Source organism: Asterias amurensis, chromosome 15 (genome assembly GCF_032118995.1).
Source record: "Asterias amurensis chromosome 15, ASM3211899v1".
Lineage (NCBI taxonomy): Eukaryota > Metazoa > Echinodermata > Asteroidea > Forcipulatida > Asteriidae > Asterias > Asterias amurensis.
In genome coordinates, this window is record NC_092662.1 from 993157 (window position 1) to 1016634 (window position 23478).

At 38.4% G+C, this 23478-nt stretch overlaps 1 protein-coding gene across 1 annotated transcript in view; it reads left to right on the plus strand.

Moving 5' to 3' along the window:
• The first annotated feature begins 1530 nt into the window (after positions 1-1530).
• LOC139948186 (spectrin alpha chain, non-erythrocytic 1-like) overlaps positions 1531-23478 on the plus strand; it is a 58280-nt gene continuing 36332 nt past the window's right edge. Inside the window, 23 exon segments of the mRNA XM_071946249.1 lie at positions 1531-1697; positions 3448-3726; positions 4490-4516; positions 6689-6814; positions 7944-8084; positions 8542-8822; positions 9295-9439; positions 9661-9777; positions 10308-10481; positions 11193-11294; positions 11480-11617; positions 12285-12395; positions 12545-12622; positions 13159-13314; positions 13627-13831; positions 14662-14774; positions 15446-15631; positions 15914-16163; positions 16783-17000; positions 17521-17613; positions 18350-18391; positions 20622-20756; positions 21533-21681. Of these exon segments, the coding sequence (XP_071802350.1) occupies positions 3487-3726; positions 4490-4516; positions 6689-6814; positions 7944-8084; positions 8542-8822; positions 9295-9439; positions 9661-9777; positions 10308-10481; positions 11193-11294; positions 11480-11617; positions 12285-12395; positions 12545-12622; positions 13159-13314; positions 13627-13831; positions 14662-14774; positions 15446-15631; positions 15914-16163; positions 16783-17000; positions 17521-17613; positions 18350-18391; positions 20622-20756; positions 21533-21681 (3227 nt within the window). The 5' untranslated portion in view covers positions 1531-1697; positions 3448-3486.

The following is a 23478-nucleotide window of genomic DNA, read 5'->3' on the forward strand; positions in this document are numbered from 1 at the left end:
AAAAACAAGTTCGTGTACCTTGTATTATGCTGACATGAGGCGATACCCAGCTTTAACAAGATTACTTGCTCACAACCGCTCATTACTGCGGATTGATAACTTAATATATTAAGAGTCTGTGCTGGAATAACGAACCACACACTGCCGAATCAATACTGCATTCACAGACAGTGAAAACATACCCCTTAGATGCCTCCGGGCCCGACTGACAATGAGCTGTTGCTAAGTTACCAATTCATGAAATGACGATGTCCGAAGATTGATGAATAAAATGTTCCTTTTTTGCACTTGGGGGAAATTATTTGATATTGTTCTGATCAATCTCCTAACTGTTTTTGTGTACAATTGTACGTGCTGCGTCGCTTGCAAAATCTGGAATAAAAATACCTTTAGAATGAGTTACTTTTTAAAACTAAATCATCTACTTTTCTGGCCTGACATATTGGCAGAGTGCTGAGTTGTAATTTAGCCTTTAAAACTCTGTTTAATTGGTTATTTGGCCAATATATGGACAGAGATATTGGAATTGAAGGCCTTCGGGCTACTTTTGGGGGGTAAACTTTTATAATTCCTGGCATATGTCCCTAGCTTTTGTTTTGTTAATGTTTGTATTTTGTGTGTTTTTATGCCGAATAAATAATGACAAATAAAAATAATAATTTTTGTAGTTTTACCATGTTTCTGTTTTAAAACTTCCCAAATTCTAAGCTTGACAAATACTTGTTTTTTACTTTGCTATAATAAAAGGGCCTACATGCAGAATGTACAAAAATAAAACAAATTTACAATGTCTCCCAAAAAGATAAAAATCTTGTACACATATTACATCCTATTAGCACCTTGACCGCTCTTGTGGATCTGTGAGCTTTAAAAGTTGCTCATTATTATTATTATAAATAAATAGCTAGGAAATAAAATATGAGGTATATATTTTTAAACTTCCCTTTTACTGATTTACAGTGGAAGTACAGTATCTAGAAAATCAATGTATGAATTTGTTAGATTTTTAATTTGTTAGAACTCTAATTTGTTGTTTTACATCTTGTTTTGATAAATATTTGTGGTTGAAATTACCTATTTTAGGAAACGGAATAATCAACAGGCATTCCAGGAGAGCTTAATACTTTGTTTTTAGTTTTACATTTGTAATTATGTACCTAAGGTATGAGCTTACACCTAAATGCTACACTTGACTAACATTCCTATTCAAATATCCATCATAATGCAGCAGTCACAATGCCCTATTGATGCATGCATCGCCCCAATGATCTAGGGCTCTCATAAAAACATATGAGCAATGGATTTTGACTTGTAGTGAATAGGCTGCATTTTTGAGCTGGTCCCTGATCAAATTTAACCTTGCTGGTTCAGACCATTTCAGACTGCCTCAGCCTATAGCACACACACTGTGTTATGCGAGGGAGCATTATTAATGCACGCTGTGAGGTTGTATACTGCATGCAGTGCAGTGCAGTGCAGTCTGGTTGGAGATTATAATAAGGGTGTTGGCTCATGAATTTTTTCTAGGCTGTGCGCGGCTGCGTTATATCGGGTGATACTTCTCTCTCTCTCGGACAGAATTGAATTCTAGAGGCGGACGGCTCTATATAGTTGAGGTAGGAAGATCAGTTTTTGGCTTGTTCCTCATGGATTTTATTTGATGCTGTTGGCATTTTGGGTTGAGGAAATCCTTGGAGGTAAGAATGGTCTTTGGTGGGGTTATGACAATTTGTGGAGTACTGGGATTCTGTTTCATGGAGTGGCGACTGGCTGGCTGGGTATTTTGTGTCTGTATTGTGTATCATTTAACATGGCAGCTGGTCTAGATTTGTTTGATGAGTTCTTTGGAATTTTCCATTTTGTAGGGCAAGGCTACTCGTAGAACTATTTCGGTTTCGTCCGGCTATCGTCTCCCGTTATGGGAGACGATAGCCGGACGAAACCGAAACAGTTCTAGGAGTAGGGCAAGGCCACATCTTGAGTTTTAGAGCTGTCATTTATTTGCCATTTTAAATGCTATGATCTGTAGTCTGCAAGGAGGATGGTTTATTTTGAATTATATGAAGACCACCAATAATAATGCTTTAAAAATCTGTTGGGAGTGTTATCAATTTTATGTGGTGTAGTCGTTTGAAATGTAATAATTATTGGAAATCAGTTCACATCTAAAAGGTCAACTCCATTTGTGTTACTGAAGCTTAGGAGTAACACTTGCATTAACTAAAATAATAATGTAACTGTAAGTATCAACATCTACATTGTCATTATTCTTGGAAAAACGAATATCAAATGATTTATCTATAAAAAGCAATGTAATTTTTCCTCATAATGTGCACTACATTTACATGTACTTGAACAATCAATTACAGTTTGTTCTCCACACTTGTGTCTCGAGCACAATACAATTCAATGTGTGAGCCTAGAAAATCAATGTGTTTGAACCTTCTGTTTACCAGGACTATTGTTGCACAGTATTGATTCAATAATTTGTAGTTTCTACTCTATGGTTAGTGCATTTCCTGTGCATCAAACTCATAAAGGATATCCTGAATTAGTCTGAGATAGGCCGACAAGTTTTAAATGGCATTTATTATTCCGCCACTTTCGTTGTTGTAAGGTATGTAGTTTGAAAATTTCCAGCTGTCTATTGGCTGATGTCCCTTTTCACTATTTCCTTTGAAGTGCCATAGAAAAGTTTCCTGGTTCTTTTTTGCAAAAACAAAATTGTACTGTGTCTGAATTAATGATGGTTGATTGTAAATTAAAGACAGGATGGTACTAATGTAATTCTTTTCCAGCCTTTGTTGCCTCTGTGAAGTACCAGGCTCGTCAAGATTTTGCAATGGTACCCTTAGCAAAATAAAAATGGCCTTGTCATCTTAAAGACAAAATTGCAGGCCTTGTGTGAACAAGTGAGAAACAGAATGTAGTGAGAACTTGGGAGAGTGATTTGCTACATGTTAAATTGAACTTCATGTTTTATACATTAGGCCTACATGAAGTCCAAACTTATTATCATAGAGTGACTCATCTGTCTAGAAGGTTTGAATCAATGATGTGTGAAGCGGAACAGATCTGAGCAGTAGTTATCCGCGCTGCAGTAATTGCATCCATAGAAGCACCCAATCACTGAATCAGTTGATAATATCCAACATATTGGGTCTATCTTTCCTGAAAATAGTAGTAAAATATTGAATAAAACCAAATTATTATGTTTGCTGCTTAATATTTGTTGAGAGTTTTTCAATACAAAAATAACATTTCTCAGCAAAAGTTTCAATGGATAATAACGAGAAAGGCCGAAACGTCAGGCCATTAACTATTTTTGACATTTATACCATCGGTCCAGTTGGTTGGTAAGTTGTTTGCAACAGCTAATTCTATTTTCTCAAAAGTTTAACTGATTTTTAAAAATTCTCCACATTTTTTTTCTTCTGTTAATCGTAGGTAAGCCGAGACTGAGAAAGCCACACGACAGCCGCCGACATGACGGAGAGGGGAGAGATTAAAATCTTGGAGACTGCGGATGACATCCAGGAACGTCGGTTCCAGGTCATCCACCATTATGAGGAGTTCAAGAGACTCGCTAAGGAGAGGCGCGAGAAGTTGGAAGCCGCAAGACGCTTCCAGTTCTTCAAGCGGGATGCCGACGAGTTGGAGACATGGATTCTGGAGAAATTGCAGACAGCTTCGGACGAAAGCTTCAGAGATCCTGTAAATTTACAGGTTGGTAAACAAAAAATTATAATTCATAATCTTAAATTTCATGATTTCTTTTTTTCTCATTTAATTTGATTGTTACCAACCAACAGAAAGTAACAGGATGCCATTAAAACAATACTTTTAAACGAAAGTATCTGGTGACCACATGGGTTTCTTTTTTCAGTTCAGTAGACAGTTACTCATGCCTCCTTGATTTGGTAATTTTTGGTAAATTATCGTAATTTTATCTTTGTCACAAAAGAGCAGACCACTTAACCTCGGGAACAATTTATACTTGTGTTTAATCCTGTTTGATCAGTGGAGGTTTGCTTATGGTTGCTGAGTACTAGCTATTCTACTGTTTTTCTTTTTGTGTGCAACGTGTCAACGGATTCACTTCTTAAAACCTTGTGCACTGTTCTATGAAAAGAAAGAATAATGATCAATGTTTGCACAATAATTCTTTAATCTCTTTTATATCTACTTCTACCTTTTAACTTTTTAAGCTGTTTCTGCTCCCTGGTGGGTTTGATTTTGCCTCCAAGTTCCTTTGCTAATCAAAAATATTTAAAATATAATTTGCTCAAATTTATTAATTTGTGGCTGATTTAATATCAAAACTGATTTTAAATTAGAGAGGTTCAAACTGTTAGCGAGGTTTTAGAGAAAAAGTTTTTGAACAGGTTCATTGCCCATTGTCATATTTTGAAGAATTTTTTATTTTTTTAGTTGAAATATAATAATTAATTTTCTAATTAATGTCATTATTCCTTTCCCTACATTGCAGGATGTAAGACACCTTAGAAATCTTAAGGTATGACTGCCCCATTACCAATGGTGTACCAATGTACGATCATGTAAACCTGTGCAGCATTCCCATTGTAGATCAGTCAAGTTTTATTACATTTACAGCACTTTTCTTTCAGCTTTGTTGATTCTATTAAGTCGAAATTTGGGTGGGGCCTGTTGGATTTACCTATTTTACCCAACACATATTTTGCCCGAATAGTTACACTTTTGTAGTATCACTGTTAATTTGTCAGCTTCGCTATATCTTTGCCGAACTGTCATTACTTTCTTTTGCATGAGTTTTTGTTTGATTTGTTTCGTAAACTTGACGAGCTTTTCACTTCAAACTTTCTGCACTGTAATTCCTCTTCACACTGCTGTTGACTGTATTTTTAATGCATTAAATTACAACCTAGCCTGCTACCCCCTTTTAGAAACATAAAAGAGTTTATGATAAATGTACTAAATTAAATAAATCAATAATTAAATTTATGAATAATTCAGAAAAATGGGATAATTGTTAATAAAAAAGGAGCTTAAGCTAGAAAAAAAATGTTATGTACCTCCGCATGTTAATACCCCCCCACCTTAAAGGAAATTATGTTTAATACAACTCAGAATAAAGCATGAGGAAACTTTTCCTATTGAAAACCTGATGATTTCTGCATGATTTCCTTGATTTTACTTTTCTTGTCAACTTCTATTTCAAAAAGTACGCTACAAAAATGTTCCCTACACATTTTGTTGACTTGACCTCTTCTCTTTTTGTTGAATACAACTGCATACAAGTAGACTATGATGTCCATACACATATATAAGTTTACTTAGATTGAGAGATTGCATGTAGTTTGATATCCCTTGGACTGCTTAGCACCTCCTTGCTTGTACCTTCTCAAGATGCAGACAAATTTCTGACATTCACACTCTCAAACTTGTCATCGTATTTATTTTGTCCATTTACCTTTTCAGTGACAGACAATAATGGTTTGTGATTCTAGTTTTAAATAATGTGTTTTGTAAACATTTAATGACAGATGATGCTTTTTTTGTTAATTTTTTGTTAACTGCTCTACATTAGCTTTTGTACATCAATGTATTGTCATCGTTGACCTTAGAATAAACTATTTTGGGGTCCAGATTCTTATAACTGTTTAGGTAATCTTTATTAAAGTTTGTCCCACAGTAGAAGTTCCTAAGGCAAGGTATAATTTTGGTAATTATATCAAAGACCAGTAACGACCCTACTTGCAAGAAATAATGAAAGATTAAAAACGTCCTTGTTGCAGAGAAGTGTGTGCTTTCAGATGCTTTTAAAAGGAAAGGCTTCATGGCTGATGAAGTTTTACTCCGATTCAAATTTTCGAGTGGAAATTTACCTTTTTCTCTAAAAGTGCTTTCTTAGTGGGTTGTTTCTAAAAAATGTTTTACAATATCAATAGGCTTTCCAGTTTTCATCTTCATTAACTTGTCACCTTGTGGAGTAATTACCAAAACTATGCTGCCTTTAAATCACTTTCAAGTATTATGTTCTATACATTTACACAACTCATTGTTTCACTAAAATCTCACCACTATACAATGTCTGAATATGTACACACTCGTTGTGTTAGTATTATCACACATAATTTATTTACAGTACACACTGACAATGTATACATTGTTAACAACTGTTTGAATCATAGTGTGCGAGGCAGAAAAGTTGTAACCAAATGTTATGTCCAAGGTTAATTTTTGAATAATTTCTTCGTACATTTATATTAGTAACCTTAAGATTTAGTGCAATAAAATATTCAACTCATTCATGGAAGGAATGTCCAACAGTCAAATTGAGCCTCCCATCGCACTGACAAATAAACATGATATCCACACATACTTGCAGATCATGTATGTAATACAGTCTGTCCCCAAATGTATGTTCCCTCGGAGGACTGAAAAAATGGATGTACCTTATTTCCTGTTGATAAGACACGTCTAATCTAAATTTCAAAAGTCTGAATAAAATAATCGCTGTTTTAAATTACTCATAGGTTTGCATTTCATGTGATAATTTCATCTAAACCCAAAATGTTGGTTCAATAGAACTTCTTGTACAAAGAAACATATTTACAGGTACATGTGTGTACTGGATGTTGTGTTTCTGACATCTACATGTGTTCTTTTTAATCTTAAAGACTATTATTAATCTCTTGGTGTTCAGGGCAAACTGCAAAAGCATCAGGCTTTTGAGGCTGAAGTGATCGCCCACAGCAACGCCATAGAGCAGCTTGATGACTGCGGTAATGCCATGATACAAGAAACACACTTTGCCTCTGATGTCATCGAGGTAAGTAGTATTAATCGAAAGATTATTTTCAAGTTTAAAACATGAAGACTGGATTTCCGGTGAAAAGCGGAAATTTAACGTAAACATTTATAAAACACAGCTAAAAAATGTGGGGAACAGCAGCTTTTCAAAGTTTAGCAAAATGTGGTGCTTAGCAGGATTCTCTTAACCTTGTGCCAAAATCTCAAGTGGTATCACAAGGCCTTGAAACTCGGTCTTAAAGGGGCACAGCAATTTTCCTCTGGATCAGGGCACTTCTATGAGGAAAATGTATATTTGTAACAGAATTTGCAAAGGGCATTACAGCAAAAGCATGTGGCACCACAGCAATTGCAGAGGGTGCCGTGGGTTATTTTGAGGCCTGGGATAGCCTTGCTCAAGGCAGTCGAATTATTCACTCCGAAAAAAGACCGCCGCTGTATAAAAACCCACCCGTATTCACTGTGCGTAAAACCCACCCGTATTCACTGTGCGTAACATCGCACGACACGATGCCCCCGTACACTATCCGCATGCGGAGGCCGTCAGGCCGACAGCCTTGTAGGATCTGTGTTTAAGCCACTGACCTCATTACTATAATAAGCGAAGAGTTCCCACGGTCAGCTCATTACCATAATGCCCGCGAAAGACGAGACATGTTTACCTCACACACCACCACCACCACGGACGCATGATAGGGTCCAAAGGTCGTGATAAGGGAAGTGCGTAATTGGACGTCAAAATGAATAATTCATTTGCCTCACATCCTGTGTTGTCTGATAGGTCTGACGAACGATATACATATTCATGAGCTGCATACTAGCATATCCTCGAGCCCCCCCAATTTCGTCCACTATTGGAATTTTTTCAATACAACACATTAAAACGGGAAGATACAGATCCGACAAGGCTGTCGGCCTGACGGCCTCCGCATGCAGTTAGTGGTGTACGAGTGCGATGACTTGTGTGAACAGTATTCGTGCGATGTGACAGTGTGTATACGGGTTGGTCATTCGGTGTGATCGCACCATGCACAGGGTATACGGCGGGTGGGTTTACAGCTGCGTCTTTTCGGAGCGAATAATGCGACTGCCTTGAGCAAGGCTAGGCCTGGGAATACTTATAGCAATTATATGTTTTTTATTGATAGGCACGACTGATTGAGCTTCATCGTCTGTGGGACCTGCTACTGTCCAAACTCCGTGAGAAGGGTATCAAACTCCTCCAGGCACAGAAACTTGTTCACTTCCTCAGAGAATGGGAAGAAGTCATGTTCTGGATCAGAGACAAGGTCAGTAAGAGGACTTTTTAAATATTTGGATTTTTATTTTTTTAGCGGGTTTAAAGTTTTCTTTAATCTTTCGAAAAGGCACTATATAGAAATCGATTGTATTGTATTGAATTGTATTGAAATGATTCGACATTTTGTGCCATTGCGACTGAAATGGAAATTTTATAAATGCAGAAAACATTAGTTAACAAGTGGGTTTTTCAGCAGCTACAAAACTAATACCTACTTTCAAGGAAATCGGTTCTGGAGAATTTTTAATACAAAGTTTTAATTTTTTTTAAGACAGTGTAGGAATGTTATATTTGTACAATGTACTTCTTGATTTGTGTAGAGAGTTGACCAAGCAATTATTGATCCACTACATGGTCAAGGTCTCAGCATGATGTCTATAAGTATGTCAGTATTATACTTCTTTGTACAATTATAAATCTTATTCACTGCCTAATTTGTCTCACAGGAAACCTTTGCCTCCTCCGTGGAAACCGGACTGGACTTGGAACACGTTGAAGTCCTCCAGAAGAAATTTGATGAATTCCACAAGGATCTGACGGCGCACGAGGACCGCGTGTCCGATGTCAACTCAGAGGCCAACACTTTACTCTCCGAGGAGCATCCTGAGAGTGAGACCATTCGCTCTAAGCAGGAGGAGATGAATGAGGCATGGGAGCATCTTAAGAGACTTGCGATCATCAGACAGGAGAAACTCTTTGGAGCTATGGAGATACAGCGCTTCAACAGGTACGCACTCATTTTAAAGAACTTTCTTTGACATTCTTAAAAACTGCATTTATTGAGACTATGTGGTCATATCATGGGCTATAGATATTTCCATTGTTAATTAACAATGGTAAGGTTGGTATGGATTGCCGCATGTTAGTCAAACTTTTAGTCGTGTTGAAAAAATATGGAACCAATTCAACATTTTCTGCAAACCTTGAACTGGAGAAAAACCTCCCATGATTGATTGATTTGTTTCCAATAAATCCAATACTATGTTTGAATATTTGTTTGAACATTGTGCTATCTGTTTCTGCGTTCCATAGCTTCCCACCCTCAGTTGGAAAAAACTTGGGCTGTGATTTTGCAATAGAAAGGTCTAAAAACATAGTGAGGAGTGTTTAAACATTGCTTGAGGAACTTCAGGCACAAGAGGGCGCTATCAGAGTTGTGGTTTTGTTAATATCTTACAAATAATCTTGTCCTCTTCCAGGGATGCTGATGAGACAATCAGCTGGATCAGCGAGAAAGATTCCATCTTGTCTTCAGATGACTACGGTCGGGACTTGGCCAGCGTGCAGGCGCTTCAACGCAAACACGATGGCATCGAGCGAGATCTCAACGCCTTGGAAGAGAAGGTAAACCATTTTTAAATTACATAGCTCTGCTTATCCTGTTTAAAAACAAATAATGAATTTTAATTTAAATTTTATTGAAATTGACAAAGTTTGTGACCTGATAATTTAAAAAACAGAGTCTTTACAATAGTGAAGAATTATATAGATGACATAAACAATTTTTAAAAGGCGTGTTAAGTTGTCTCTATTAATGCACATAATTATTTTGAAACTATTTTCAGGTGACATGTCTGTGCCAAGAAGCAGACCGCCTGGAGCAGATCCACACTGACCACGCCCCCGAGATTCAATCCAAACGAGATGAGATTGCCAACAACTGGCAGAACCTACGCACCAAGGTCAGTTAACAAACCAGATATTTGAAAGTATTCCCTCAATATTTTTCTTTGTTACTGGTAAAGTTTGCAGTTCTTTCAAATGACTCCATGGCTTTGATGTTTTTGTAACTAATGTTGGCCCAAGTTTCTGCTTAACAAAAATAAGCAGGATACCAGTCACAGAGTGTAGATGTGACATGGTACTTTGGCTGGTAACTTCTGGTGGCATAATTTCTACTTTCTGCTTAGCAAACTTAAGTTGGATACCAGTCGCAGTTTGTACATGTGACGCTGTACTTTAGCTGGTAACCTTATTCTGGTTAGCATATTTTTGTTGTACTCGGCTACTTTTTGTGCTTAAGCAGCTATATGAAATTGGGCCCAGATATTCTGCCTGATAATATTGACCAGATTGATATTCCACATGAATTCAACTCTTGTAGTATTTTTTCAGTGCTTTAGTTTTTCAATGATGATTTCCGTAGCATTTTAGTGAAACAATCTCAGAATTTGTTTGGGTATAATTTGACACCACTCTTTTCCTCTCACAGGCTGACGAGCGTTGCATTCGCTTGGAGGAATCTAACAAACTGCAGCGGTTTGTTGCCGACTACCGTGACCTGATTACCTGGGTGCATGACATGAAGGCATTGATCAGTGCTGATGAGCTGGCTAAGGATGTACCAGGTGCTGAGGCACTGATGGAACGTCACCAGGAACACAAGGTGGGTAAATCACATTTCAATTATCCCAAAAGGCAAAATAATTGGAGCCTTTGGAACGGTAGGTGGCAGCAGACTAGGTGTTTACCAAGTTCTGAGCGTGCGCACATTACCAAGAACAATGGAATTACCTGGTAAGTCTTCTCCCACCAAGCGTCCCAAAAGTCTCCCATTGGATGACACAACTGCAGAGTTTGCACTTAACTTTTTAAGTGAATAGTGCTGAAGATACAGTGCTAAATACACATCAGTGAAAAGGTAACAAATGGTGATATTCTTTTTACCCACTGGCACAAATAGCATCTATTAAAACAATGTAGGTAGTTCACATTCTTAAATGACACAACAGGCAAAAAAATTGAATGACTCAACAGGAGGGTTTGCTCTTAAACTTTTAAGCCAGCAGAATGAGTAAGCTTGTCATTTCACTGGTCCACTAGTTTTAGCAGTAGTCCGTATATCATATTAGATAGGTAATGCTTTTCAACAATGAGCTAGCCAGCTGGACCACTTAGAGTGAAGTTTGACTGGTCCTCGGGTGTTTTAGCTGCCATTTGACCAGCGGACCACTAAGGGAGAACACTGATTATCAAGTAAGCTAATTTCTCATTCAGTCTTTGTGAACTGAATTACAAACATCTAAATATCTGTAATTGAACTCTGTCATCCATCCAGTGTGTTATTTATACTGAATTTTACTCTATACTGTTTTAGGGAGAAATTGATGCCCACGATGACAACTTCCGAGCTTGTGCAGATGAAGGCCAAGAGCTGGTCGACACACAACACCCCGCTACCGATGAGGTCAAGGAAAAGGTGAGAGCTTTTACAGACAAGTTTACCTCAAACTCTTTGTATTCTTCAAAGGTTGGTCATTACAAACCTCCTAACTGAGACAGACGGGCACGACTTATCAAGTCATCATGGTGGTGAAGAAAAAAGTGAACAAAAATATGAATGGTTTGTGAAATTGTAAATATTCTTGACTTGTTTTATCGCAGCTTGTGAACCTTGCTGAGGAGAAGAGAAGCCTAGAGGTCCTGTGGGAAGAGCGACGTGTACAGTACGAGCAGTGTATGGATTTACAGCTATTCTATAGAGATACTGAACAAGCCAACACATGGATGGCCAAACAAGAGGTGAATACAGTTATTTAGGAATATTGCCCAAGGGGGAATTTTTATTGTGTCAAGTACAAGAAGGACCACATACTATAGTTGGTTGAAGGGATGCAAGTTAAAGTTTCTCACTTGTTTATATTTTTAGGCTTCAAATTTGTTATTCATGCAGAATTAATTTTGTGGGTGGAACAGTATTATGACAGTGTTATTACAAACCTTGAATTGTAAATGTAGTTGTGTTACTACTCGCAGGTTTAAAGGAAGGTTTATAGTCGGTCAGGCGATGGTCGCCCGAGAGTAGTGCGATGGAAATCTTGGGCGCAATCCTAAGACTGATGCCTAAAAACTGTCTTTTTATGATTGCGCGTCAAGATTTCCATCGAGCGACTACGCGTGACCGACTATAAAACTACCTTAAAGTTGTATCATTAGTTTGGTCCTGATCGCCTTCAAAATAAGGTTTTACTCAAATAAGCTAAACTCTGTAAATATTGTGATTGTTGGGTACTGACTTTGTTTTAATTGTTTGTATTTTCCCAATATGTTTACCCATATTCATGCTTTTCATCTGGTGATTATTTATAACAGTGTTTTAACATCAGGCTTTCCTGAACAATGAAGATCTTGATGACTCAATTGATTAAGACATTTGATTAATGTAATATTTCTGTTTTGTTTTCGTCAGGCTTTCCTGAGCAATGAAGATCTTGGTGACTCCATCGATTCAGTCGAGGCGTTGATCAAGAAACACAACGACTTTGAGAAGTCTCTCAATGCACAGGAGGAAAAGATCAAGGTACTTTTTTCATAAAATTTTCTATAAAAAAAAAATTAAACCCAAATAATTATTTGGAAAAAAATATATATATTGAGTAGCTTTGTGTATTCACTCTTCTGACTTTTAAAACATCTTCTACTACATTGTGTTTTAACTTTCCTAATTAGGCCCTTGATGACTTTGCCACCAAACTGATTGAGAGCGACCACTATGCCTCAGAAGATGTAAGAAGACGTCGTGATGAGGTAAGGAAAAACAAATTGTTTTAAAATGACCCTAAATCCCGAAGTACAGGGGCTAATAAAACGTATTTTATAAATGCAAAATGTATATAATTTGTATAGTTAGATGGTATAAGTAGATGTTTTTGTTTTCATTGTTATGCACCCTCAAACAGGCTGGTTCTGACGAGAGTGATATAAATTCAATAAATTATTCTTATTATTTAATTGCTTGTTGTTTTGACCCTAACAGAGTCTTTTTCTGTCTCTGTATCTGAAATGTAAAAAATGCAAAATCAGCCTTTACGTCTGGCCATAAACTATATTAATTGAAAAATTTAAACTGTTCATGAACGTTGGCACAGAAAAAAAACCAATTACTCTGCTGCTGTAAAATATTTTATTTGCTTTTATAATATTTCAAGCCAGGTGAATATTCACAACACTCTTATTTGAGACAAGAACTCAGCCGTGGATTTGAAGAATAAGATACTTATTCAAAGTCCAGGGCCAAATACTCATTCAGTTTTTAATTCACATTAACTTTGTTGTCTGCGTAGTTGATCAAACGTCGTGAGGAGCTTATCGAGAAAGCAAACGCTCGCCGCCGTCTTCTTGAGGACTCCTATCGCTACCAGCAGTTTGACCGAGATGCTGACGAGGTGGAAGGCTGGATCCGAGAAAAACTTAAACAGACTTCTGATGAATCCTACAGGGTAGGTCCTACATTTATTTCTTACCTGGAGTTTTATCTAAGAGATGGAAAGGCCATTTCTATTTGTGCAAAGGGCACTTTCCTTGCAAAATCTTCAACTCTATGGAAAACTTTTGAAGGGGCAACAAGGCAAAGAGGAGGGCAACAGGGACCATTGCCTCATTGCCTTTTCATTTTACCAACTAAAGTCTTTGAAATATGCGTAGCTTCTAAACTAGTCCACTGCACATTTTTTGTAACAATATTTCTGTAGCAACGCTTTCTTCTCAAAGTTTAATGAAACATTCTGATCTAACCAATTTTTTTTTTCCAGGATCCTACCAACCTGACCGGCAAGCACCAGCGCCACCAGGCCTTTGAGTCTGAGCTGAGTATTAATCAAGCTCGTATTGACTCAGTCCGTGATCAGGGTGAGGAAATGATTGCTGAGGAGCACTACGAGTCTCCTGAGATTGAGCGCCGTCTCGCTGAGCTGAACGAGCTGTGGAGTGGATTGATTACTCAGACAGAGACTAAGAGTAAGTCCAACAAGCCTTTTGTTACAGTCTCCTGACTATGACTAGAGCAAGCAAGTCCAGATGTTGAGACCAATAGACCCTTCCCATGAAATATGTAAATTGCACGTATAGCGCTTGCACACATACATTTTGGTTGGCAAAATGAGGGACTATCGCGCTGTTTTGTACACGGCTAATAGGTGCGAGACACAGATGCAATTGCGCGTCTGCTTATTGCTCAACTCTATGGCGTTTGCCAACCAATAGGGTATGTTCGTATGCGTTAATGTAATTAGCATATTTCATGGGATGGGTCCTTTAGTCCCTTGATCCACTAAGCTAAAGTAGAAGTCCCGGCCAATGTTCAACCTTCTGCCAAGGTAGTGTTAAAAAGCAGGACAGTTCTTGACTGACAAGTCTCTCGAATTCTAAAAATTTACTCAGTGATAGTAGAATATACAGCAAGTCAAGTCCTCTAAGGAACATAAACTTTACCAGGCAAGGAGATACACACATGGTGTTACCTACCGCAAACCAAATATTTATTGCTGCTTTATCGCAACAGTGAATTGGTTTCTGAATTTCAAAACATAGCTCTACTTATCCTGTTCAATAAAAAAAGATGAACGCTTTGATATGATATGTGATGAAGAGCTATATAAAAACACAGAGCTATTCTTGCCATGATTGACCAAAATGAAGCAATGAAGTTTTGGGAAATAAATTTGTTCATCCCTACTAAGTATGAGACAAATGGATTGGACTACATTCCTCAAAATTGTAGCAAGAAAGTGATGATGGAAAGTGTGATTTTTATAGAAATAATTTTTATTTTATCTTTTCCCTTTTAGCTGTTCGTCTTCAGGAAGCTACCCAGGCCCTTGCTTACAGTCTCAATGTTGCTGAGATCCAATCCTATGTGACTGAGATGGATGGACTCCTGCAGTCTGACGACCCTGGAAAGGTAAGAATTTCATTAAGTCAAGGGCCCGGAAATTTCTGAGGGCTCTATCCAACAGGGCCAGTAACTCAATTCAATTTAATTCAATTCAATTCGATTCAATTTGTTATTCACATCATGTTAACAACATGAAAATTGCCTTCCAGTTTGCATCAAAGATAAAAAAACACAGAATTTTAAGAAATAAATATAAATACAAACTACAATTTAGTTTTCTGTTTTTTAATCAAATTACTCCCCAAAACAATAAATAGTTCTAGATTATATTTAGGTTTTTAATTATTTGCTCTGCCCAGGTTCTTAAAGGCACTGGACACGTTTGGTAACTGTCAAAGACCAGTATTCTCACTTGGTGTATTCCAACATATGCCTTAAATAACAAGCCTGTGCAAATTTTGGCTCAAATGGTCATCGTTGCAAGAGAATAATGAAAGAAAAAATGTGCTATCGGATGCAAAATAAAAGAGGTCAGCTGAAGTCTGATGTTATTTGAGTGAGAAAAACTATGTTACTTCAGAGGGAGCCGTTTCTCACAAGGTTTTATATTAATACTACTTATCAACAGCTCTCCATTGTTTCTTACCAAGTAAGTTTTTATGCTAACATTTGTTTTGAGTAATTACCGATAGTGTATAGTACCTTTAAATTCTATCCACTTTTTTGTTTTCTTGTAGGATATTGGAACTGTACAATCCATGCAAAAGAAGGTTACTGAGATGGAAAACCAGCTTGGACAGCTTGAAGAGCGTATCGTAGCCTCACAGACACAGAGCCAGCAGTTTGCCCAGGCTGGTCACTTCGATCGGGAAACCATCGTTGAGAAGGAAGTCACCCTGACACAGCGCTACCAGGCCCTGCAGGTTAGTTGTTGTGTGAAAATTTTACTCTTTTTGCCTAAAAGGGTTTGGGTAGCTTTCTGTACGAAACAAAACACGAACATCCACAGATTTACAAGTTTTAAAGATAATGATGGTAGAAAGCTGCCCCAAAAATATTACTAGCTTTATGTACAACACGAAACACAAACGTCCACAGAATTACATTTCACTCACAAGGTTTAAAGATAATGATGGTAGAAAGCTTGTATCAGAGTACATCATCGCGGTTGAGATTAATTTTTACCATTCAATCTTAATACACAGGCACCACTGCTTGCCCGCAAGAAGAAGCTAGACGACTCTTATCGCTTCCACCAATTCCTTCGAGACATCGACGATGAAGAAGCCTGGATCCGGGAGAAGGAACCCATTGCTGGATCTACCAACAGAGGCCGGGACCTGATCGGTGTCCAGAACCTGATTAAGAAACACCAGGCTCTACAAACAGAGATTTCTGGTCATGAGCCCAGGATCACTTCCGTCTGTAAGATCGGCCGGGAGATGGTTGATGAAGGTGAGGATAAACTTCTCATTTGAGGTCTGTGTGAGAATTTTCTAGACTTTTTCTCAACCCCCTAGAGCAATAAAAGCTCTCAACTAATGTTGATCTTCCTTTGACCGTAGTGAGCTTGGTAATAGGTGCTGTTTATGCTCGTCAATACTGCCTGTCTGAACTTTAAGATGACGTTACACTCTCACAACGTCACATAGCGTCAAACTCTCAGAAGCCAAAAGGAGGCAAATCATTAGATGATAGCTGTTTTTGTCCTCGTCATACTTTTCGCGTTATGCGAGGGGGGTCTATTGACTTCTATAGCCCCCTAGCACCTCTGAGCAATGCGCGTTATTTTGGGTGTCAAATCTTTTCTGTACATGTTTTTGCACAGTTTGACTCCCACTACGGTGGATAGGAAAGCCACGTGTAAGTGTGCTTCGCAATTTGCAATGGCGTCGTTTTTCATCTCCTCCTCGGTGCTTGGTGTAGTCTGCTCCATATATATTTGACGTTTTGGTGTTTCTTCTTCGTGTGTAATTTTATGGAATTTGTTGGAAAAAAATATTAATAACAATAGTGTATTTACGAGGTGTACTTAAAACATAATCAAATACTTACTACTTTCAAACTCAATCAGAACACTTCAACTCTGAGGAGATTGCGTCCAAAGTGAACAACTTGGAGGAGAAATGGCAGAACCTGAAGGACAAGACGGCCAAGCGTAAGGATGACTTAGATGACTCTCTGGAGGCCCAGCAATACTTTGCTGATGCTAACGAAGCAGAGTCATGGATGAAAGAGAAGGAACCAATTGTCACTAGTGAAGATTATGGCAAAGATGAAGACACTGCTGAGGTTAGTAACAAATACACAAAGGGTGCGTTCGATTAGCTTCCCTGCATCGACCCTGCGGTGCTCGCTTGGGTGAGCCCCTGACAAGAGCTCATTGAAAGATCACTCGCCCTCTATTGGTGACATCATGCACCTCGGCCCAGCTGACCTGGTTGATCCGCTGGAATGATGTCAAAGCTATTTGAATGTACTAGGAGCAGATCGGGGTCGACCCAGGGAAGTTAATCGTATGCACCCTTTATTTATTTATTTGATTACGCATCTAACATGGTAATTCCAGGTCTGGTGTTCTCTACAGCTTTGGTAAACAGTGTTTTTTAAAAACATTTAGTTTATTTTTTACAGAGTTTCATACTTTATTACGCCTTTTAACCAAAAGGGCATTTATGAATGGGAATAAAAGAGTAGTGACTCGTTCTTAAACTGCCGTTCAAATCCTGCCATTGTAAGATGGTTAACGACTTCTCTCTTATTATCCATCAGAAAATTTATCACTAAAACCCTTTTTCTCCCATCGAAACAGTCTCTGTTGAAGAAACATGAAGCTTTGCAATCTGATCTGAGAGCCTACCATTGGACCATTGAGAACCTCGCTAAGCAGGCCGAAGAGTGTCGGGTAAGTTTACAATCACCGCTTTTCTTATCAATACAATTTAAAGAACAACACTCTCTGTGGTCCCCTTTTTACTTTCTTAACCTTGTTCTTTTAATGAGTCAACTTTGAGTGGTGTGGGACTTAAATTTAAAACCTCTAGGACTTTGGGGTGTCAGATTGTCTATTTTCTGTTTTGTATTTTTCAATGTCTGTCTCCGAGATATGGAAACAAATCTATTGTCTCAATGTATCTTGTCTCCTATGAACTTTTCCTAACTGATTCTGTCTGTTTGTATATTATGTCTTCTGTGACTATTTAGAACTCGTGAAAGTACCTAGTATACAATGCACATTGGTGCACATTGGTTGTAAAGGTGTAAACAAATGAGATTTGTTTATCCTCGGTGAAAAAAAATCTTTTACATCCCTTAATTTGTTAAATTTGAATTTATTTTGAGCACCCAATAATCTAAATGCTCTAAATGTGCTTGCTTACCAGTAACCAAAGCTTTACCAGTCCGCTTGCCTGAAAAACAAAATGACCCAAAAATTTCCCAAAATGCTGATGAAATTAAACCTATTTTGCTTGTGAATGTTCCCAGTGAATGAAATGCTTAGAAGTAAACCCAAACTGCTTGTACACTGAAGCCCCGTACTGTTTTATGTACCCCTTTGCCTGTGTTGTTTCCTTATCCTAACCTTAAACATGGCATATTTCTGCCGTGGTCGTACTTGTTTGCTTGGCTTCTCCTCACAGTATGAGCCACCCCGTTCTACGGCTCGCTTTTTAATCGGAAACGTAAGTTGTTGCTAGATGGCATGAGTGCATTGAGGAATGTTTAGCTATTAAAGTGCAAGCAATTGCTATGTTATGGCAATGCAGCATTGACTCATATCAATGTCTACCTGTTAATGAAGTGTACCAGTCAGGTTATAACTCAGTCCAATTTCTTAAAGCCGTTAAGCAGAAAATACTGCTTAGCAACCTTGTTCATGTATGATAGCATGTACACAATATATATTTGAACTGGATGCATTATGCCAAGGATTGAATGGTCGCAATACGCGTCATTGATCACCATCTTTGATGTGTTGTACACGCAAAAAGTGCACAAGAGTCACTCGCAGCGCATACACGCGTGCACTTTTTACATGTAAAATACATCAAATATGGCGGTTGATGACGGGCAGTGCAATCCAACTATCAGGTTAAAGACCGTTATCATTTTGCAGCCACTGGTTTTTATCATTAGACCAATCGCATCGGTCACCTTCTTGATGTCAAACAAAAGAAACGTACACCATGTGTACACGCTGTGTAGGACTTGCAGCCAATGACAGCTCTGTATTGATCTCCGTGAGGGGACTCTCTTGGGCTCGTCCAGGGGTCAAAATTTAGTAACCCTGATGAGACTTTGGTAGCCCAAATAGTCACAGCACAAATTGGTCATTGAAAGTATTAAATTTTACAATACAATTAGCACAGTTTTTACATTATTTTTCCACCAGCCCACCAGGATATCAAACTGGAAAAATGAGTAGCCCGACTGTAAATCTGCTAGTCCTGGGCTAGCAGACTAGTGGCAATTTTGACCCCTGATGTGATGTCATATGCAATGTGTCTATTCAAAATATAATTGAGGCTGGATGCCCAAGCAGTCTGGCACCTAGACTCAGTCAGTGGCCATGATTGCTACAGGACACATTAAACTTGACAACGATGGTTGCAAAATGGTTACAGTCTAAATCAGGCTGGTACACTTCTTCATAGACATCCTGTCATAGTCATTTTCATCAGATTCAGCAGGTCTTAGTGTCATTTCTCAAGAATGTAAAACTGACCTTCCACAGCAAGCCCGGAACATTACATCGGCCATTATTGCTTCTGTTTCTTCCGGTCCTAGCCTTTGTGCCCCCCTCCCCCAAAGCCCCCCCAAAATTAAACAATAACATAAAGGACAGTTTGAAAGAGGTTTTTAATATAAAAGAAAGAGTTCCAAGATACCAATGTGTTTTCATGTACATGAACTTGCATGACTTTGCTTGACGGCCGTTGATAAATTATGCATGGATTTCGTACATGATTGATTTAAGCAGGGGTCCAATTTGGTGAAAAAAATCAACAAGATTGCCAGAATTTTCTGGTTGTAGGTTTACTGGCCCTAAGCTAAAACACTGACTTCGGGCCTTTGATCTTGTGGTCCTGTGGTCATGTTAAAGTCAAAGATATTGCAGGTCAGCCTTTGAAGAATAACACCTAGTCTTCGTCCTTGATTGATTTAAAGCCAAGGCCCGTTATAAGGAGCCTCGAGGTTTCTTCACCTTATAAATCAGTTGATACATGTACCAGTGAGAAGTCAGTGATCAAACGATTCATGGGGACATTTTGGGCATCGTCATTTTAAACCAAATGTTCATCATTGACAGTGGTCTTCATCACCTGCATTTCAATATTTGTTTTTTTTAGAAATTGACCAATTTTTTAATGAGAGTATCATGGCAACATGTTGTGTTCAGAATTGATGTTCATTAATGCATGATAGCGGATTAGGATCAACTTTTTATTTGAAGAACTTTTGATTTTATTTAGTATAGATTCATAACTCAGACATTCTCGTAAAATATGTGATCACACCAATGTTATAAATCATCTCAAAAATCAATTGTCATTGTCTTCACTCCAAACATAATGTATAGTGTATCATTAGATCCACATTCAATACCAATTCAATGTTGTTTAATTTTGAAATGTTTCTTTATGGGGGGGGGGGGGGTAACATTTACGCAACAAAATATTCGCTTGTTATAACTACTTGAGGGTATGAAATAATGTTGTATTTATGCATCCTGCAAGAACATTAAGGAAGACTTGCATCTTGGCGCCATGGGGTTTGTACATCACATGATACTAGAGAGCTAACAACATTTGCATGCATTCAGAATTGTGATTGTGATTTACAACAAGTTGTTTGCACTGTGAAACCCTCCACTTACTGTTTACTAATTGATGCTTTGGTTTTTTTCTATAGCAACAAGAGGTTCCAATCAGCGATGAGGCTGGTAAGGAGTGCGTCGTTGCTCTCTATGACTACACTGAGAAGAGCCCAAGAGAGGTATCCATGAAGAAGGGGGATATCTTGGTCCTCCTCAACAGCAGCAACAAGGTAACATCTCAATACTTAAAGGTCTTGTTTCAAGAAATTCGCCACTTAAAGGCAGTGGACACTATTGGTAATGACTCAAAATAATTTTAGCATAAAACCTTACTTGGTAACGAGTAATGGGGAGAGGTTGATAGTATAAAACATTGTGAGAAACGGCTCCCTCTGAAGTAACAGAGTTTCAAGAACAAATTAATTTTCCACAAATTTGATTTTGAGAACTCATAATTAGATTTTGGGGTCTCGAAATCAAGCATCTGAAAGCACACAATTTCGTGTGACAAGGGTGTTTGTTCTTTCATTATTATCTCGCAACATTGACAACCAGTTTTCACAGGTTTTTTATTTTATGATGAAGTGAGAAGACTCACTGGACAACTACCAATAGTGTCCAGTGTCTTTAAAGGGTTTGGGTACTTTTTGTACGTCCACGAAACACAAGCGTCCACAGATTTACATTAAACTTATACGGTTTAAAGATAACTATGGTAGAAGGCTACCTTTAAAATACTACTTGCTTAGGTGCTGTAGTTTTGGGGGGGAAAAAAAAAAAAAAATGGTGTCTGAGTGAGAGAAAATTATTTTAGCAAGTACAACAGATTTACACATCTCTCATGAAAACATTGCTCTGTGATTTTCACTTATGTCTCCTCAAAACTTGACGATTGATGAAGCTGAAACTTCTACAGTTAAATTATATTACACACATCTTCATTCACAGTGAGTAGGATAGTTGGTTTTAATTTATATTTTTTTATTTGATATTTTTTTCAACCAAGGACTGGTGGAAGGTTGAGGTGAACGACCGTCAGGGTTTCGTACCAGCGGCCTACGTCAAGAAGATTGACCCCGCCCAGAGTGCATCCCAAGCTAACCTTGTTGAAGAGGATGGCAGCATCAAAACCAGACAATCTCAAATTGAAAAACAGTAAGTCACCTGAATTGTTACCCCCACTGTCCTCTGGAAGCCCAGCCCTCCCCACTCCTTAACACATGTGCTCCGTTAAACTCAAACATACAAGAGCATGTTTGTTCTGTTAACTTAAAAGTCCACTAGAAAGTTTCATCTCAAGTGTCATCAAGTCCCAACCCTCAGCATTGCTAAATACCTTCAAATTGTTCACACCCTGCCCTTCCCTGTTGAGGGTTCTGTGTTCTTTTACTTGCAATATAAATTCTAGTACATGGGACCCATGGTTTCATGTCCCATTCAAATGAATGTTTGTTTCAGTGTTTACTAATTATTCTTTGTAAACATGCATATGCATTGAGACCTGCTGTTATATTTTGTTCATTGGTGGCTCGACTCGACCGCGGACCTCCACGGTTCACTTGACATTATTTATAATCTCTATGCATATGCATGTCATAAGGGACCATTGCCTACAAGCTTTGCTTCTTAAATGGATCCCTCCGCAGTGTCAACATTGTTATGCATCTATTTCTTCAAACCTATGTTGTGAAACGATTATTTTTCATTGTTGTAATAATTTCTTGTGACTGCTGTTTGATATTGTTTTTTTTTGTCTTCTGATACTGTGGAAATAAAATGAACCTTGAACCTTGAATGACAAAGTAAACATGGTAAAAGTATCTTGCTCGGGGAAACCAAGTCCCACAACCGAGGTTTGAACTCGCACTCTGCTGATCAGAAACACCAAAGAGCTGCTTAAGCAAAAAATTTGGTTAAGCACGAAAATAGCTTGCTTGTTTTACTCATACAGAGTATACAGTGCTAACACACATCGGTGTATGGGCAATAACCAAAATTAATATTCTTTATTCCCGATGCAAATTTAACATCTATTATGTCGTTGCGGTACCCTCTGCCAAAACATAGGATTCGAACTGCCTCTAGCTATCGGGAAACCTCGGTAGTCTAGTTGGTAAGACACTGCTCTAGAGAATTGCAAGGGTCGTGGGTTCGAATCCCACCCGAGTAACGTGCCTGTGATACTTTTTCACAGGGCTCGGGAAAGTACCGAGTACACAGTGCTAACACACATCGGTGTATGGGTAAAAACCAAAAGTAATATGTCATGCCATATACATTAAGCTTGGGCGGTCCCTTCGGTTACCCGGTTCTACCCGGTTCCAAATTGAAAACCGGACTTGCGGTTCCACTCTTCTGTGGAACCGGGTACCCGCTTTTGTCGGTTCCGATTTTAAAAGACCGAGTCCCAATTATAAAAGGCTCTGTGAAGCCGATCCTGCGACGAACCGGCTCTAGAAATTGAGGCTTGATGTTGAAAGCGGTGACCGCAGATACAGTGTGCAAAGGCTTCAAGCCGACATGAGTATCAACTATCACATGTGGCTGCTGCATACACAGTGCACACACAGGCATCTTCTACAACCACCACATGTATGCATGTACATGTCATGCATATACATGTACATGTATAGACAGCACGTTGTGATTGGCTGCCGATATATCCATATTCATAAAAGCTTGCCCCATGCACAAAACACACAGTGCTGTATGTATGTACAGGCATAGCACACTTGTATGTACTACGGATGTACTGCACTACGGACGTACTGCTACACAACGATCGTACTGCCGGCTAAATCAAAGACTTGTTTAAATGCAGGGAAAATAGGTGCTCGGTGGCACGATGTCTGATCATTGGGGTGGGTATTCTGGTATTTTCTTTAAAAATAGATCGGCTCCAATTGTGTGTGTGTGAGCTCGGAACCGATGTCTGATTAACTTGGTTATTTT